This window comes from Coregonus clupeaformis, chromosome 1, assembly GCF_020615455.1.
Source record: "Coregonus clupeaformis isolate EN_2021a chromosome 1, ASM2061545v1, whole genome shotgun sequence".
Taxonomy (NCBI): domain Eukaryota; kingdom Metazoa; phylum Chordata; class Actinopteri; order Salmoniformes; family Salmonidae; genus Coregonus; species Coregonus clupeaformis.
Genome location: NC_059192.1, coordinates 85390333 through 85409794, shown reverse-complemented (window position 1 = coordinate 85409794; position 19462 = coordinate 85390333). Strand labels below are relative to the sequence as shown.

At 44.6% G+C, this 19462-nt stretch overlaps 1 protein-coding gene across 1 annotated transcript in view; it reads left to right on the top strand.

The window, feature by feature from the left end:
* LOC121575690 (cholesterol transporter ABCA5) overlaps positions 1-19462 on the top strand; it is an 87680-nt gene that overhangs the window by 24454 nt on the left and 43764 nt on the right. The window contains exons 8-17 of the mRNA XM_041888966.2: positions 12751-12939; positions 13415-13562; positions 13725-13902; positions 14618-14676; positions 14919-15205; positions 15525-15644; positions 16784-16922; positions 17096-17186; positions 17369-17508; positions 17726-17845. Coding sequence (XP_041744900.1) covers positions 12751-12939; positions 13415-13562; positions 13725-13902; positions 14618-14676; positions 14919-15205; positions 15525-15644; positions 16784-16922; positions 17096-17186; positions 17369-17508; positions 17726-17845 — 1471 coding nt within the window. The remainder of the gene's footprint in view (positions 1-12750; positions 12940-13414; positions 13563-13724; positions 13903-14617; positions 14677-14918; positions 15206-15524; positions 15645-16783; positions 16923-17095; positions 17187-17368; positions 17509-17725; positions 17846-19462) is intronic.

The following is a 19462-nucleotide window of genomic DNA, read 5'->3' as shown; positions in this document are numbered from 1 at the left end:
GTGTGTGGCCTCCACGTGCCTGTATGACCTCCCTACAATGCCTGGGCATGCTCCTGATGAGGTGGCGGATGGTCTCCTGAGGGATCTCCTCCCAGACCTGGACTAAAGCATCCACCAACTCCTGGACAGTCTGTGGTGCGATGTAGCGAGACATGATGTCCCAGATGTGCTCAATTGGATTCAGGTCTGGGGAACGGACGGGCCAGTCCATAGCATCAATGCCTTCCTCTTGCAGGAACTGCTGACACACTCCAGCCACATGAGGTCTTGCATTAGGAGGAACCCAGGGCCAACCGCACCAGCATATGGTCTCACAAGGGGTCTGAGGATCTCATCTCGGTACCTAATGGCAGTCAGGCTACCTCTGGCGAGCACATGGAGGGCTGTGCGGCCCCCCAAAGAAATGCCACCCCACACCGCCAAACCGGTCATGCTGGAGGATGTTGCAGGCAGCAGAACGTTCTCCACGGCGTCTCCAGACTCTGTCACGTCTGTCACATGCTCAGTGTGAACCTGCTTTCATCTGTGAAGAGCACAGGTCGCCAGTGGCGAATTTGCCAATCTTGGTGTTCTCTGGCAAATGCCAAACGTCCTGCACGGTGTTGGGCTGTAAGCACAACCCCCACCTGTGGACGTCGGGCCCTCATACCACCCTCATGGAGTCTGTTTCTGACCGTTTGAGCAGACACATGCACATTTGTGGCCTGCTGGAGGTCATTTTTGCAGGGCTCTGGCAGTGCTCCTCCTGCTCCTCCTTGAACAAAGGCGGAGGTAGCGGTCCTGCTGCTGGGTTGTTGCCCTCCTACGGCCTCCTCCACGTCTCCTGATGTACTGGCCTGTCTCCTGGTAGCGCCTCCATGCTCTGGACACTACGCTGACAGACACAGCAAAACTTCTTGCCACAGCTCGCATTGATGTGCCATCCTGGATGAGCTGCACTACCTGAGCCACTTGTGTGGGTTGTAGACTCCGTCTCATGCTACCACTAGAGTGAAAGCACCGCCAGCATTCAAAAGTGACCAAAACATCAGCCAGGAAGCATAGGAACTGAGAAGTGGTCTGTGGTCACCACCTGCAAAACCAGTCCTTTATTGGGGGTGTCTTGCTAATTGCCTATAATTTCCACCTGTTGTCTATTCCATTTGCACAACAGCATGTGAAATGTATTGTCAATCAGTGTTGCTTCCTAAGTGGACAGTTTGATTTCACAGAAGTGTGATTGACTTGGACTTACATTGTGTTGTTTAAGTGTTCCCTTTATTTTTTTGAGCAGTGTATATATATATATGTATGTATGTATGTATGTGTGTGTGTGTGTGTGTATATGTATATATATATATTGTGATGTCACGAGAGGCTGTGTCCTGGAGGGACGTTACATCCCCCTGAGGTGGCTGCAAACCCAGACAGCTATGGCTCCATCTGCTGGTATGGTCGGGAACTCCACCCCTCTATGGCCAATCTTCCCACGCAGCTGGAACAAATGAGGAGCTGATGAGCTGAAGACTAGGGAAGGGAAGAGACACACTGAGGGAGTGTGTGGGGGGGTGAAGAGACACAGTCTCCAACCTGGGCTCTCTGGAGGACAAGAGTGCTGCACGTCCACTTCCATGAGGAATATAAGGATTTGGAGATACTTACCTTTGGGAAATACTCACCTTTGGATATATGCACCTGTGGAAATACGTGAGAGACATGTGGAAGGACTTTTTGCTGGGTTGGCCACTAGCTGCAACGTGGACTACAGTAAGGCTGGGGAAAAGTTATCTGAGCGAGTGAGAATTATGATTCTGGATGTGGAAGAGACATCCCTGAACTGTTAACCCTTAAAGAGCCACAAGAGAACAGAATTTTGTTATATTTTCGTTAATTTCCCAAGACCTATAATAAAATCCTTGTTTTGTTTGAACCTTGTCTCCTTGCACTACTTGAGCAATCCCGCTGAAAGCTGTGTAGCCTCTCGTGACGTCACAGATGGTGGAGAATACAGGCACGCTCAAGCGTTAATAGTGCATGTCAGAGGAGGATACCGAAGGTTTGATCACCCAGTTTTCCAAGTTGGCCGTAGGCTCCCCGCCGACTGAAATGGAGGACATATTGAAAGGCCTTGTTGCTGGCCAGCAAGCCCAGATGCAAGCAAACGTGGCTCTCTTGGAGGAGCAAAAGAAAGCCAACCTTCTGAAGGCAGAGGAATTGCAGTTGCAGAGACAGAGGGTTGTCCAAAATACCCGCCCAATAAAGGCAAGTGACTTTATATCTAAGATGGGAGCTACCGATGACATTGAGGCATACCTGCATGCATTTGAGGCCACGGCCACTAGGGAAGCCTGGCCCAAGCAACAGTGGGTTGGTCTGTTAGCCCCCCTTTCTAACCGGGGAATCGCTGAATGCTGTCCGGGACCTGGGCCCTGACCAGGTTACTGACTATGATGCCCTGAAGTCTGAGATCCTCAGCAGATATGGACTCACAAAGTTTGGTATGGCCCAGCGCTTTCACAGCTGGACCTTCCAACCAGACCAACCTCCTCGGGCGCAGATGCATGAACTTGTCCGAATCGCAAGGAAATGGCTGGATCCGCAGAGGAATACAGCAGCGGCGGTGGTGGAGGCCGTTGTGGTGGATCGTTACCTACGCGCCCTGCCTTATGAGGCAAAACGGTTCATCAGTCAACAGGACTTGACCACGGCTGATCTGACCGTGGAAGCTGTGGAAAAGTACCAGGCCACAGCGGAGATGCTGAATGCTTCCCGAAAAGACCCCAGGAGTGCGGCCCCACCACAAATGGGAAGAACCCGTCCAAAGGACCCCAAGGTCTCGAACCCAGCCACGTCAGGACTTATCCCGGCTCCAGGGGGAGCCAGAAACCAGGCGGGTCCAAGAAGAGTACACCAGGAGGGGAAACTCGACAGTGTTACCGGTGTGGGGAGATGGGACATATCTCCTGGCAGTGTGGGAAACCAGCCGATGAACCTATGCCCACTGCGGAGTCCTCCAGCTCGGCACCCACACACCGTTTTGCCTCGCTCTTGGGAGTCGTAGATGGCGGCCCAGATCGACCCCCACCTGCCCGGTAACTGTGAATCACCATGATGTGGAGGCCTTACTGGATTCTGGTAGCCGGGCCACCCTGGTGCGTAAGGATTTGGTGGGCCCAACGTGTCTGACCCCGGGGAAAGTCCTCCCAGTTTCCTGTGTCCATGGGGACACCAGAGAATACCCCATTACTGAACTTACAATGACCAGCACACGGGGAACCATACACACGACGGCGGGGGTGGTTGATTCCCTCCCCGTCCCTGTCCTAATTGGACGAGACTGCCCAGCCTTTTACCCACTCTGGAGAGAGTCTCAGGAGAGGATAACCCGAGTACCTCGGAAACGGAGAGGCAAGACTCATCCTGGGAAGGCTCCGGTGCAATCCTCCGAGTTACTCACTCCCGCCCGGGCTCTGATAGGGATGGCAGGTGCCCAGACCGACACAGAGACGGAGCTACAGAATCTGAACAAAGAACTGTCTGGTCTGAAGGGGACCGCTGAGAGGTATCGTTTGTTAAAGCAACAGTTAGACATGAAGACAGAAGAGTTAGATATCCTCCAGGCTAAACTCCAACAGAGCTCCTTCCATAAGCAACAGGAGGAGCTGGAGAGGCTGCGCAGGACCATCGAGGAGTGTGAGGAGACCCTGCGCAGTAGTAAGGAGGTCCAGAAGAAGGCAGAGGAGAAGTACAAGGTGTTGGAGAACAAGATGAAGAATGCGGAGGCAGAGAGAGAGAAGGAACTGAAAGCTGCTCAACAGAAGCTAAACTCTGCTAAAACCAAGGCTGATGCGTTCAGTAAGAAACTCAAGGAGAGACAACAGGAGGCTGAGTCCCTGGTCCTAGAGGTGGAGGAGTTGAAGAGAGAGCAGGCTGGCAAGCACCACGGCAATGCGGACGCCCTCTCCCGGCGTGATGCCTTCTTCGCTGCCTTTACCCCGACGAGGACGTCGGTCCCGAGGAGGGGGATGTGTGATGTCACGAGAGGCTGTGTCCTGGAGGGACGTTACATCCCCCTGAGGTGGCTGCAAACCCAGACAGCTATGGCTCCATCTGCTGGTATGGTCGGGAACTCCACCCCTCTATGGCCAATCTTCCCACGCAGCTGGAACAAATGAGGAGCTGATGAGCTGAAGACTAGGGAAGGGAAGAGACACACTGAGGGAGTGTGTGGGGGGGGTGAAGAGACACAGTCTCCAACCTGGGCTCTCTGGAGGACAAGAGTGCTGCACGTCCACTTCCATGAGGAATATAAGGATTTGGAGATACTTACCTTTGGGAAATACTCACCTTTGGATATATGCACCTGTGGAAATACGTGAGAGACATGTGGAAGGACTTTTTGCTGGGTTGGCCACTAGCTGCAACGTGGACTACAGTAAGGCTGGGGAAAAGTTATCTGAGCGAGTGAGAATTATGATTCTGGATGTGGAAGAGACATCCCTGAACTGTTAACCCTTAAAGAGCCACAAGAGAACAGAATTTTGTTATATTTTCGTTAATTTCCCAAGACCTATAATAAAATCCTTGTTTTGTTTGAACCTTGTCTCCTTGCACTACTTGAGCAATCCCGCTGAAAGCTGTGTAGCCTCTCGTGACGTCACAATATATATATATATATATATATATATATATATATACATATATACAGTGAGGGAAAAAAGTATTTGATCCCCTGCTGATTTTGTACATTTACCCACTGACAAAGACATGATCAGTCTATAATTTTAATGTTAGGTTTATATGAACAGTGAGAGACAGAATAACAACAAAAAAATCCAGAAAAACGCATGTCAAATTTTTTATGAATTGATTTGCATTTTAATGAGGGAAATAAGTATTTGACCCCTCTGCAAAACATGATTTAGTACTTGGTGGCAAAACCCTTGTTGGCAATCACAGAGGTCAGACGTTTCTTGTAGTTGGCCACCAGGTTTGCACACATCTCAGGAGGGATTTTGTCCCACTTCTCTTTGCAGATCTTCTCCAAGTCATTAAGGTTTCGAGGCTGACGTTTGGCAACTCGAACCTTCAGCTCCCTCCACAGATTTTCAATGGGATTAAGGTCTGGAGACTGATTAGGCCACTCCAGGACCTTAATGTGATTATTCTTGAGTCACTCCTTTGTTGCCTTGGCCGTGTGTTTTGGGTCATTGTCATGCTGGAATACCCATCCATGACCCATTTTCAATGCCCTGGCTGAGGGAAGGAGGATCTCACCCAAGATTTGACGGTACATGGCCCCGTCCATCATCCCTTCGATGTGGTGAAGTTGTCCTGTCCCCTTAGCAGAAAAACACCCCCAAAGCATAATGTTCCCACCTCCATGTTTGACGGTGGGGATGGTGTTCTTGGGGTCATAGGCAGCATTCCTCCTCATCCAAACACGGTGAGTTGATTTGATGCCAAAGAGCTCGATTTTGGTCTCATCTGACCACAACACTTTCACCCAGTTCTCCTCTGAATCATTCAGATGTTCATTGGCAAACTTCAGACGGGCATGTATATGTGCTTTCTTGAGCAGGTGGACCTTGCGGGCGCTGCATGATTTCAGTCCTTCACGGCGTAGTGTGTTACCAATTGTTTTCTTGGTGACTATGGTCCCAGCTGCCTTGAGATCATTGACAAGATCCTCCCGTGTACTTCTGGGCTGATTCCTCACCGTTCTCATGATCATTGCAACTCATTGCAACGAGGAGCCCCAGGCCGAGGAAGATTGACAGTTCTTTTGTGTTTCTTCCATTTGCAAATAATCGCACCAACTGTTGTCAAGCTGCTTGGCGATGGTCTTGTAGCCCATTCCAGCCTTGTGTAGGTCTACAATCTTGTCCCTGACATCCTTGGAGAGCTCTTTGGTCTTGGCCATGGTGGAGAGTTTGGAATCTGATTGATTGATTGCTTCTGTGGACAGGTGTTTTTTTATACAGGTAACAAACTGAGATTAGGAGCACTCCCTTTTAAGAGTGTGCTCCTAATCTCAGCTCGTTACCTGTATAAAAGACACCTGGGAGCCAGAAATCTTTCTGATTGAGAGGGGGTCAAATACTTATTTCCCTCATTAAAATGCAAATCAATTTATAACATTTTTGACATGCGTTTTTCTGCATTTTTTTTGTAGTTATTCTGTCTCTCACTGTTCAAATAAACCTACCATAAAAATTATAGACTGATCATTTCTTTGTCAGTGGGCAAACGTACAAAATCAGCAGGGGATCAAATCCTTTTTTCCCTCACTGTGTATATATATATATATATATATATACAGTGGGGAAAAAAAGTATTTAGTCAGCCACCAATTGTGCAAGTTCTCCCACTTAAAAAGATGAGAGAGGCCTGTAATTTTCATCATAGGTACACGTCAAATATGACAGACAAAATGAGGGGAAAAAATCCAGAAAATCACATTGTAGGATTTTTTATGTATTTATTTGCAAATTATGGTGGAAAATAAGTATTTGGTCAATAACAAAAGTTTCTCAATACTTTGTTATATACCATTTGTTGGCAATGACACAGGTCAAACGTTTTCTGTAAGTCTTCACAAGGTTTTCACACACTGTTGCTGGTATTTTGGCCCATTCCTCCATGCAGATCTCCTCTATAGCAGTGATGTTTTGGGGCTATCGCTCGGCAACACGGACTTTCAACTCCCTCCAAAGATTTTCTAAGGGGTTGAGACCTGGAGACTGGCTAGGCCACTCCAGGACCTTGAAATGCTTCTTACGAGGCCACTCCTTCGTTGCCCGGGCGGTGTGTTTGGGATCATTGTCATGCTGAAAGACCCAGCCACGTTTCATCTTCAATGCCCTTGCTGATGGAAGGAGGTTTTCACTCAAAATCTCACGATACATGGCCCCATTCATTCTTTCCTTTACACGGATCAGTCATCCTGGTCCCTTTGCAGAAAAACAGCCCCAAAGCATGATGTTTCCACCCCCATGCTTCACAGTAGGTATAGTGTTCTTTGGATGCAACTCAGCATTCTTTGTCCTCCAAACACGACGAGTTGAGTTTTTACCAAAAAAGTTATATTTTGGTTTCATCTGACCATATGACATTCTCCCAATCCTCTTCTGGATCATCCAAATGCACTCTAGCAAACTTCAGACGGGCCTGGACATTTACTGGCTTAAGCAGGGGACACGTCTGGCACTGCAGGATTTGAGTCCCTGGCGGCGTAGTGTGTTACTGATGGTAGGCTTTGTTACTTTGGTCCCAGCTCTCTGCAGGTCATTCATTAGGTCCCCCCGTGTGGTTCTGGGATTTTTGCTCACCGTTCTTGTGATCATTTTGACCCCACAGGGTGAGATCTTGCGTGGAGCCCCAGATCGAGGGAGATTATCAGTGGTCTTGTATGTCTTCCATTTCCTAATAATTGCTCCCACAGTTGATTTCTTCAAACCAAGCTGCTTACCTATTGCAGATTCAGTCTTCCCAGCCTGGTGCAGGTCTACAATTTTGTTTCTGGTGTCCTTTGACAGCTCTTTGGTCTTGGCCATAGTGGAGTTTGGAGTGTGACTGTTTGAGGTTGTGGACAGGTGTCTTTTATACTGATAACAAGTTCAAACAGGTGCCATTAATACAGGTAATGAGTGGAGGACAGAGGAGCCTCTTAAAGAAGAAGTTACAGGTCTGTGAGAGCCAGAAATCTAGCTTGTTTGTAGGTGACCAAATAGTTATTTTCCACCATAATTTGCAAATAAATTCATTAAAAATCCTACAATGTGATTTTCTGGATTTTTTTTCGTCAATTTGTCTGTCATAGTTGACGTGTACCTATGATGAAAATTACAGGCCTCTCTCATCTTTTTAAGTGGGAGAACTTGCACAATTGGTGGCTGACTAAATACTTTTTTCCCCACTGTATACTACCAGTCAAAAGTTTGGACAAACCTACTCATTCCAAACCATCTCAATTGGGTTGAGGTCGGGTTGAGGTCGGGGGATTGTGGAGGCCAGGTCATCTGATGCAGCACTCCATCACTCTCCTTCTTGGTCAAATAGCCCTTACACAGCCTGGAGGTGTGTTTTTGGTCATTGTCCTGTTGAAAAACAAATGATAGTCCCACTAAGCGCAAACCAGATGGGATGGCGTATTGCTGTAGAATGCTGTGGTAGCCATGCTGGTTAAGTGTGCCTTGAATTCTAAATAAATCACAGACAGTGTCACAAACCTCCTTCTCCATGCTTTTGGTGGGAAATACACATGCCGAGATCATCCGTTCACCCACACCCCGTCTCACAAAGACACGGTGGTTGGAACCCAAAATCTCCAATTTGGATTCCAGACCAAAGGAAAACTTTCCACCGGTCTAATGTCCATTGCTCATGTTTCTTGGCACAAGCAGGTCTCTTCTTCATATTGATGTCCTTTAGTAGTGGTGTCTTTGCACCTATTCGACCATGAAGGCCTGATTCACAGAGTCCCCTTTGAACAGTTGATGTTGAGATGTGTCTGTGACTTGAACTCTGTGAAGCATTTATTTGGACTGCAATTTCTGAGGCTGGTAACTCTAATGAACTTATCCTCTTCAGCAGAGGTAACTCTGGGTCTTCCATTCCTATGGCGGTCCTCATGAGAGCCAGTTTCATCATAGCGCTTGATGGTCTTTGCGACTGCACTTGAAGAAACTTTCAAAGTTCTTGAAATGTTCCGTATTGACTGACCTTCATGTCTTAAAGTAATGATGGACTATCGTTTCTCTTTGTTTATTTGAGCTGTTCTTGCCATAATATGGACTTGGTCTTTTACCAAATAGGGCTATCTTCTCTATACCCCCCTACCTTGTCACAACACAACTGATTGGCTCAAACGCATTAAGAAGGAAAGAAATTCCACAAATGAACTTTTAAGAAGGCACACCTGTTAATTGAATTGCATTCCAGGTGACTACCTCATGAAGCTGGTTGAGAGAATGCCAAGAGTGTGCAAAGCTGTCATCAAGGCAAAGGGTGGCTATTTGAAGAATCTCAAATATAAAATATATTTGGATTTGTTTAACACTTTTTTGGTTACTACATGATTCCATATGTGTCATTTCATAGTTTTTATGTCTTCACTATTATTCTACAATGTAGAAAATATGAAAAATAAAGAAAAACACTTGAATGAGTAGGTGTGTCCAAACTTTCGACTGGTACTGTATATTTTAATTTTTTAGATTTTTAGTCATTTAGTAGACGCTCTTATCCAGAGCGACTTACCTTTACTGAGTGCATACATTTTTCATACTGGCCCCCCGTGGGAATCGAACCCACAACCCTGGCGTTGCAAGCGCCATGCTCTAACAACTGAGATACACTGACACACATACACAATATATATATATATATATATATATATATATATATATATATATATATATATATATATACACAGTGGGGAGAACAAGTATTTGATACACTGCCGATTTTGCAGGTTTTCCTACTTACAAAGCATGTAGAGGTCTGTAATTTTTTATCATAGGTACACTTCAACTGTGAGAGACGGAATCTAAAACAAAAATCCAGAAAATCACATTGTATGATTTTTAAGTAATTAATTTGCATTTTATTGCATGACATTAGTATTTGATCACCTACCAACCAGTAAGAATTCCGGCTCTCACAGACCTGTTAGTTTTTCTTTAAGAAGCCCTCCTGTTCTCCACTCATTACCTGTATTAACTGCACCTGTTTGAACTCGTTACCTGTATAAAAGACACCTGTCCACACACTCAATCAAACAGACTCCAACCAACATTTTTTTATGTTACAGCCTTATTCTAAAATTGATTAAATTGTTTTTTTCCCTCATCAATTTACACACAATACCACATAATGACCAAGCAAAAACAGGTTTTTAGATTTTTTTGCAAATTTAGAATAAAAAAAAAACGGAAATATAACATTTACATACGTATTCAAACCCTTTACTCAGTATTTTGTTGAAGCACCGTTGCAGCGATTACAGCCTTGAGTCTTCTTGGGTAAGACACTACAAGCTTGGCACACCTGTATTTGGGGAGTTTCTCCCATTCTTCTTTGCAGATCCTCTCAAACTCTGTCAGGTTGGATGGGGAACGTCGCTGCACAACTATTTTCAGGTTTCCACAGAGATGTTTGATCGGGTTCAAGTCCAGGCTCTGGCTGGGCCACTCAAGGACATTCGGAGTCTTGTTCCGAAGGTACTCCTGCGTTGTCTTGGCTGTGTGCTTAGGGTTGTTGTCCTGCTGGAAGGTGAAACTTCGCCCCAGTCTGTTGTCCTGAGCGCTCTGGAGCAGGTTTTCATCAAGGATTTCTCTGTACTTTGCTCCATTCATCTTTCCCTCGATACTGACTAGTCTCCCAGTCCCTGCCGCTGAAAAACATCCCCACAGCATGATGCTGCCACCACCATGCTTCACCGTAGGGATGGTGCCAGGTTTCCTCCAGATGTGACGCTTGGTATTCAGGCCAAAGAGTTCAATCTTGGTTTCATCAGACCAGAGAATCTTGTTTCTCATGGTCTGAGAGTCCTTAAGGTGCCTTTTGGCAAACTCCAAGTGGGCTGTCATGTGCCTTTTACTGAGGAGTGGCTTCCGTCTGGCCACTCTACCATAAAGGCCTAATTGGTTGAGTGCTGCAGAGATGGTTGTCCTTCTCGAAGGTTCTCCCATCTCCACAGAGGAGCTCTGTCAGAGTGACCATCTGGTTCTTGGTCACCTCCCTGACCAAGGCCCTTCTCCCCCTAATGCTCAGTTTGGCCAGGCGGCCAGCTCTAGAAAGAGTCTTGGTTGTTCCAAACAAGAATAATGGAGGCCACTGTGTTCTTGGGGCCCTTCAATGCTGCAGACATTTTTTGGTACCCTTCCCCAGATCTGTGCCTCGACACAATCCTGTCTCGGAGCTCTATGGACAATTCCTTCAACCTCATGGCTTGGTTTTTGCTCTGACATGCAATGTCAATTGTGGGACCTTATATAGACAGGTGTGTGCCTTTCCAAGTCATGTCCAAACAATTAAATTTACCACAGGTGGACTCCAATCAAGTTGTAGAGACATCTCAAGGATGAACAATGGAAACAGGATGCACCTGTGCTCAATTTCGAGTCTCATAGCAAAGGGTCTGAATACTTATATAAATCATTTATTTAATATTTTTTCTAAAGACCTGTTTTCGCTTTGTCGTTATGGGGTGTTGTGTGTAGATTGATGAAAAATAATATCTGTACCCCACACATACAATTATCTGTAAGGTCCCTCAGTCGAGCAGTGAATTTCAAACACATATTCAACCACAAATACAAGGAATGTTTTCCAATGCCTCGTAAAGAAGGACACCTATTGGTAGATGGGTTAAAAAAAAACTAAGCAGACATTGAATATCCCTTTGAGCATGGTGAAGTTATTAATTACACTTTGGATGTTGTGTCAATATACCCAATCACTACAAAGATACAGGCGTCATTGTTAACTCAGTTGCCGGAGTGATAGGAGAAAACTGAGGATGGATCAACAACGTTGTAGTTACTCCACAATACTAACAAATGACAGAGTGAAAAGAAGGAAGCCTGTACATAATTAAAATATTCAAAAACATGCATCCTATAAGGCACTAAAGTAAAACTTTCAAAAGAAATTGCAAAGAAATTAACTTTATGTCCTGAATACAAAGCGTTATGTTTGGGGCAAATCCAACACATCACTGAGTATCACTCTTCATATTTTCAAGCATGGTGGTGGCTGCATCATGTTATGGGTATGCTTGTCATCGGCAAGGACTAGGGAGTTTTTGTAAGGATAAAAATAAATGGAATAGAGCTAAGCACAGGCAAAATCCTAGAGGAAAACCTGGTTCAGTCTGCTTTCAAACAGACACTGGGAGACATTCACTTTTCAGCAGGAAAATCACCTATAACACCTAAAAGTTGCTTATCAATACGACATTGAATGTTCCTGAGTGTCCTAGTTACAGTTTTGACTTAAATCATCTTGAAAATCTATGGCAAGACATGAAAATGGCTGTCTAGCAATGATCAACAATCAACTTCACAGAGCTTGAAGAATTAAAAAAACAATAATGTGCAAATATTGTGAAATCCAGGTGAGGAAAGCTCTTAGAGACTTACCCAGAAAGATTCACAGCTGTAATCGCTGCCAAAGGTGATTCTAACATGTATTGACTCAGGGGTGTGAATACTTATGTAAATGAATATTTCTGTATTTCATTTTCAATAAATTTGCAAACATAAAAAAAAAAACATGTCACTTTGTCATCATGGGGTATTGTGTGTAGATGGGTGAGAGAAAAAAAAAAAAAGTATTTTCAATTCAGGCTGTAACACAACAGAATAACTCGAGGGGTATGAATACTTTCTGTAGGCACTGTATATATATTTATATTTAGCAGACGCTTTTATGTGCGTGGCAGAGGAAAGATGTCCAAAGAAAAAGTGAAGTTTTAAGGCCAAGATTTCTATTTAATGTGCCATGTGTGTCACGGATTAGACTTGAGATTGACTTCCTAATTTCAGTTACCATAGGATGTTGTTAACCTTTAACTCCCCTCTACCAATAGATATGACGCTGCATTGGGTTGACTTTCTTTGGCTGTGACAGGCCATAATAAAGGGATAGTTCACTTTTTTTAAGTGTAGGTTATTTTTTACTTACCTAGAATGTTATCGTTTCCATCCGATTTCAGACCTCAAAGTGAACTACCCTTTTAAACTCTTCTCTTTTATCCTTCCCCAGATCTTCTTCTCCTTCATGCTGACCCCTCTGTTTAAGAAGCCTAAGTTTGCCAGTACGGTGGGCTCAATGCTGACTGTGGTGTTCGGCTGCCTGTCCCTGTTCACTGTCCTGATGAAGGACTTTCCCCAGCCGCTGGTCTGGGTTCTCTGTCTGCTGTCCCCCAGCGCATTCTCCATCGGCATCGCCCAGGTAACCAACACAGTCAACACCCGTGTCATGTTCATTCAGCACCAAACTGGAGAAAAGGGACCGAAACAGGGAGCGACTAACTGGACTTGGCCAATAGAAGCGCACATTTTCTGTTGCGAAACGGTGCAAAGTTTGGTAACAGAATCATAGAACAAACAGCACAAACCGTCATTCTGTTACCAAACTTTGCATCTGCAAATCTGTTCATAAAGTAAATGTGTTTTTGTACAATTTTCTGTGGAAATTGTTACAAGTAATCCTTGTGTATAAAGTTGTATGGTTTGTTTAATTTGTAATCATTGGTTTTTGTTTGACATACATTTTAAAGTGGAAAAACCGGACTCACAGCATCAGCCTGTTACCATGGAATTGCCCAACATTTTATTGTCAATGTTGTCCAGGACAAAGTGTGCAATGTTTACAGAGACCACCCCCATGTAATACAGCTATTCTGTTCTATTCTTTTTGTGTCGAGGTGGTGTACCTGGAGGCCCAGGGGGACGGAGCTGTGTTCTCTACCCTGGCCAACGGCCCCCATCCCCTCTACGCCCCCCTTCTCATGCTGATCCTGGACTGTATACTCTACCTGCTGCTGGCTGTCTACCTGGACCAGGTCCTACCAGGTACTGTTTTGACTTCTCCTCTCTTCTCAACACATGAAGGAAGTATTGATTTCATTTAACCTTTACTCATACAGCTTGGTCTTGATTTAGATTATTTTTTTTCAAGAGAGACCTGTCTATTTACCACAAATGACCTTCCATATTTCTGTATCCTTCGTCCAGGTGAGTTTGGCATGCGGCGCTCCCTGGTCTACTTCCTAAAGCCGTCCTATTGGTCCAAGCGCAGTAAGCGCTACGTCGAGGTGAGCTCTGTGTGCGAGACGGAGGTGAACGGGGCCCCAGGAGTGGATGAGTCTGTGGAGCCCGTCTCTCCGGAGTTCAGGGGGAAAGAAGCCATCCGGTAAGAGCCTCCCCTTTATACCCTTTCCACACTACTGATCTAAGCCAAGCTGTACTGAGCTGGCCTGGTTACGCATCCACCATAGTTGCTTGAAGCGTCCTGTCCAATGGGTGTAGTTGTACATGAAGCTGTCTCACGCTCGGACAAGGCTACTTACTTTACCTCTATAGTTGCTTGAACCATGCTGGAAAGGACAATGTGAAGGGAACACAGTAAGGTTCGGGCCGGCCCTATAGTGTGAATCAGTGCCTGACTGTCCCTGTTAGATAAAAGCAACATTCCCTTCACGTCAGTTCTGATGGTGCCTGATATGAAATGTTTTGGTGCAGATGATCTTTCTTTCTTATCATAATGCTCCTGTCCCTGGCTGGAAGAGAACGCTTGTCTCTCTGTAACAAGTGGGTTTGAAAATAGACTCTGTGGCCGCCTCGGCCCGACAGGTCCGGATCAGGCCGATATATCCTCTTACATTATGGAGAAACCTGGCCCCATTATTGACTTTCCAGGACAGAAATACAGGCTTTTAGAGTTACCAGGGGAAAAGAGAACCTCAGCTGAGCTGAATCGATATAGATGAGCACCTGATAGGAACCCACTGGCTTGGTCTGCTGGCAGCCTGGACACTTCCATTAGCTTTGACCCAGAAAGACTGAGTGCCAGATTGAAACCTGTTGTTGTTGTTTACCCTCGTCTCTGTATCTCCCCACCCTGGCAGCATTAACAACATCCGCAAGGTGTACAAAGAGAAGGACAGCATCGTGGAAGCTCTGAGGGGTAAGGCTTATTCCTCTACGTATTTCTCGTCAGCCTTGTGTGGAGCCTCTTTTCTAGTTGTCATATCTAACAGACAAATTGGAAATTGCCAGAGTTCTGAACTTCCTTAACAGATCCTGATGTTGTCTTTCTCTGTTAATCCTCATCCATGATTAGGCTTAATCTGTGTCCGAGAAGCTGGCTCCATAAGAGGCTCTTCGTAGAACCTAATGTCTTTATGTCAACCCTCCCCTTCTATCCAGGCTTGACCTTTGACATCTACGAGGGTCAGATCACGGCCCTCCTGGGCCACAGCGGAGCGGGGAAGTCCACTCTGATGAACATCCTGTGTGGGATCTGCCCTCCGACCGACGGCCACGCCTCCATCTACGGCTCCCCGGTGGCAGAGATCGCTGAGGGGGCAGAGATGAAGCAGCTGGTTGGCATCTGCCCTCAGTTCAACATCATCTTTGACGTGCTGACTGTAGAAGAGCACCTGAGGATATTCGCTGCCATTAAAGGGATTCTCCCCTCTGACATTGACAATGAGGTGACGGGATTTGTATTACCAGTACAGATATTGATAGCGGCTATTTTCAAGAAGGTTTTACTTGTGATGTTGTGCTGCTGTAAGCTGTTTCAAGTCACTCTGGATAAGAGCGTCTGCTAAATTAGTTAAATGTAAAATGCATCATATATGATCACTCGGTCACTCTAGCATGGCTGGTTGTTAACTGGCGGGCCTTTGTTGCTTCTGTATTTCTGAATTCAGCTTCAACTCACAAGATGGATAATATTGAGTCAGTGTTGTTTGTGATTACATCCTTTTCTCTCCCTCCTTCCACCTGTGTGTTTGATCTGTCCATTAGGTCTCCAAGGTGCTGAAGGATCTAGATCTGGAGAAGATCATGGACGCCCAGGCTAAGAACCTGAGTGGAGGCCAGAAGAGGAAACTGTCTGTGGGCATAGCCATTCTGGGAGACCCCAAGGTAGCTGGATCCTGGGTCATCCACCTTCACAACACAAGACAAATGGCCTTCTTCTGGGGTTCATTTCAGACTTTATAGGACTGGTTTCCCAGACCCAAATGTCTCTCTCTCTCTGTCTCTCTCTGTCTCGTGTGTCTGCCTGTCTGTCTACATGTCTGTCTGTCTGCTACCGCACGGCAAGTGGTACCATTGCACCAAGTCTGGATCCAACAGGACCCTGAACAGCTTTTACCCCCAAGCCATAAGACTGCTAAATAGTTTTAATTTTTTATTATATTTTTGGGGGGATAGATCAGCTTTAATAGTGCAGATAGATTATAGATTCCATCAATGTCATTGTCTGCATCATTTCCAATCCCCCATATATTTTTGTAAATATATACATACATACACATGCATATATTTTTTAAATATATTTTCCTTTATTATTTTCCCCTAACCCTTACCCACCCCTCTCCTAATTGGAGTAAACGAATGGACAACAACACTTAGGCTTCTATTTCCAGCTTATACATACTATATAAATTTTACGGACAAAATGCACCTTACAGCAGTTATCTTTTGTTTGTTTTTAATCCCATCCTTCAGCTACCATCAACCCCTCCCATCCATCTCCGAAGCCCATCCAGCTTGATTTCTACTTTGTCATATATTTTTAACTGTGCCATTTCACAAAAGTGCCGAACCCATATACATTTTACGGACCCAGCATATTTTACATTAGTTATCTTGTTGTTTTCAATCCCACTCTTCAGCTCCACTCAACCCCTCCCAAACAGCTAACCGGACTATCTGCATTCACCTTTTTTGCATCATCACATACGCTGCTGCTACTGTTTATTATCTGTAACTTTATTCCTAGGTATATGTACATATCTGCCTCAATTACCTCGTACCCTTGCACATCGACTCAGTACTGGTACCCCTTGTCTATAGCCAAGTTATTGTTACTAATTGTGTATCTATTGTTACTTTTATTATTACGTGTTTTACTTTTCTATTATTTCTCTATTTTCTTTCTCTCTGCATTGTTGGGAAAGTCCCGTAAGTAAGTATTTCACTGTTAGTCCACACCTGTGTCCACACATGTGACTAATAACATTTGATTAGATTTTGTGTGTGTGTGTATATATGTTTAGATCCTGCTCCTGGATGAGCCTACGGCTGGTATGGACCCCTGTTCCAGACACCAGGTGTGGTCTCTGCTGAAGAGTCGCAGAGCAGGCAGAGTCACAGTGCTCAGCACACATTACATGGACGAGGCAGACATACTGGCTGGTACACCCATCTCTTCCCTCTCTATGTCTAACAATGTGTTCATCTGTAGCAGGGTTCTCTTTAACCCTCAATACACTTACATCTTTCACACTCCATTTTGATTTATCTCTTTCTCGATATCTCTTTCGATTTCTTTCTCTCTCTTTCTGTATTTTCCCGTTCCCTTCTTCTAGACCGCAAAGCTGTGATCTCTCAGGGCCAACTCAAGTGTGTTGGTTCTTCCCTATACCTCAAGACCAAGTGTGGAGTAGGATACCACCTCAGGTAAGTTCGGCAGACAGCTCTCCAAATTTCACTTAAAATGCACTATAAAACGTATCTCGTCCTAAAGCATTTTGACCCATTTAAGCCATCCAGCACATTGTTTCTTTGTAAATTATGTTGTTTGATGACAGTAAGATGAATGCATACATACCACAGCTAAATAAGATGTTTTCTTCCTATAGAATGTCTATTGGTGAACGGTGCGAGGTGGATAGTGTCACCTCATTGGTCAAGCACCACGTCCCCAAGGCGCAGTTGTCACGGCAACAAGAGGCTGAGCTGACGTTCACCCTCCCTTTCGAAAGCATGGACACCTTTTCAGGTCAGAAACGAATCTCTGTACTAAGACTCAGTTGATAGCTAATATCATAGGAATATAATTCCTATTGAGTGTACCCATGAGGGGGAAGTCAAATTGCTATGGTCCGAGGGGCTATTCACCTTCTAGGAATTATATTGCTATGGTTCATCAATATCAGGTAGAGTTTTAGATCTGTGGTTCTGTACTTACTGTACCTTGACTTCACTCCCTTTCTCAGGATTGTTCTCAGAACTAGACTGCAGGCCAGACCTGGGCATCATCAACTACGGGGTGTCCATGACAACGCTGGAGGACGTGTTTCTGCGTCTGGAGGCTGAGGCTGAGGTGGACCAGGCTGGTAAGCCTTCCTTCCTTTCCCTCGTTCTGTACGAAGCAGGGCTCCAAATTCACATTTTTCATTGATAGCACTGGTGCTCTCAACTTAAAAAAGTTAGGAGCACCACATGAAATGTAGGCGCACCAGAAAATACGATTTGTATTTATTGAGATACGGCCTATATTTATTCTAGCTACTTTTGAAGCACATGTTGTGCCTTAGAAACTAATATGTAACACTGTAAAGACATTAGTTTATGTTAAAAGCTAAAATGTTTATCTGAATACCTGTCATTTAAATTACAAAGTAATTTGTGGAATATTAGGTTTTTACATTGTGTAAAAGCACTATTTTCCTATTGTAAATTGTACAATGTCTCTTTAAAAATGTCAGGTTTGTGATGACGACATGCAAGAGATCTTTCATTCATTCATTGCTATGATCATTGATCTCCTGGAGAAGCTATCCCTTTTCCTTTCTTTCTGTGCCCCCAAATGTTTGGATATACTGGTAAAGTTACCAGGTTGTTAGCTAGCTAGCCAATGAGGTAACATGATTGAACAAAGTGTAAACAAATTATTAACGACGCGCGTGTAGTTTTAGAACGACCCACGACATGGTTTATGAATGTAAAATGCGGTCCTGGCGATCCGCTATAGGAAGATAAAAATGTTGCGCCGGTAATATGAGTCCGATCTTTTGACCTGGTTGGGCTAGAAGCAAGCCGTTTTCGCTTTTTTCTCTAGGGTACTCGGAAACAACGGTACAGTGAAGCCTTATCATTATAACAACTATTATCTGGAAGATTTTTTTCATAGTCGCACAGTGCTCCCAAAATAAAACTCCTTCGTCGCACTTTAGAGCCCTGCCCTTGTGGAAAAACCACATGATTTCAGATGTGGGAAATCACATGAATGCACAAGTGAAACCATGTGTTTTTGGAACACTTCACATGTGATGATCTGGATTTTCACATGTGAAACCATGTGTTTTTGGAACACTTCACGTGATATTTGACGTGATTGCATACACTCAAGAAAAACTATTATATATATCATAGTGATTCAAGAGTACCATTAAAACAGAATAATATGCCACACCAACATTATACAACTATACAGAAAACCCTCAAATTGATGAAATAAGTAAATGAAATCAATGATGAGAGAATAGTCAGAATAACAGTCAAAACTGTTCGCTGCTCTGGCACCCCAATGGTGGAACAAGCTCCCTCACGACGCCAGGACAGCGGAGTCACTCACCACCTTCCGGAGACATTTGAAACCCCACCTCTTTAAGGAATACCTGGGATAGGATAAAGTTATCCTTCTAAATGACGTAAATGTAAATGTAAATGAATAACTGATAACTAAAATAGCAGTGCAGATGGCAGTCTTTTTCTAAGTGCGGAGATGTATTATAGGTAATGAATGTGTATGGGAATGCTACAGACTTTGTGGCGCAGCAGAAAGGTCAGTGTACCTCAAATCCAGAGGTTGTGCATTCAAATTCCAGGTTGGGTCATACTTTAGCTGAACAGCGATAACAAATGCAATTCCACATGTGAAAACGTGATCATGTGAAGTAAAAAATAAATCACGTGAAGTGTTCCAAAAACACGTTTTGACATGATTTCAC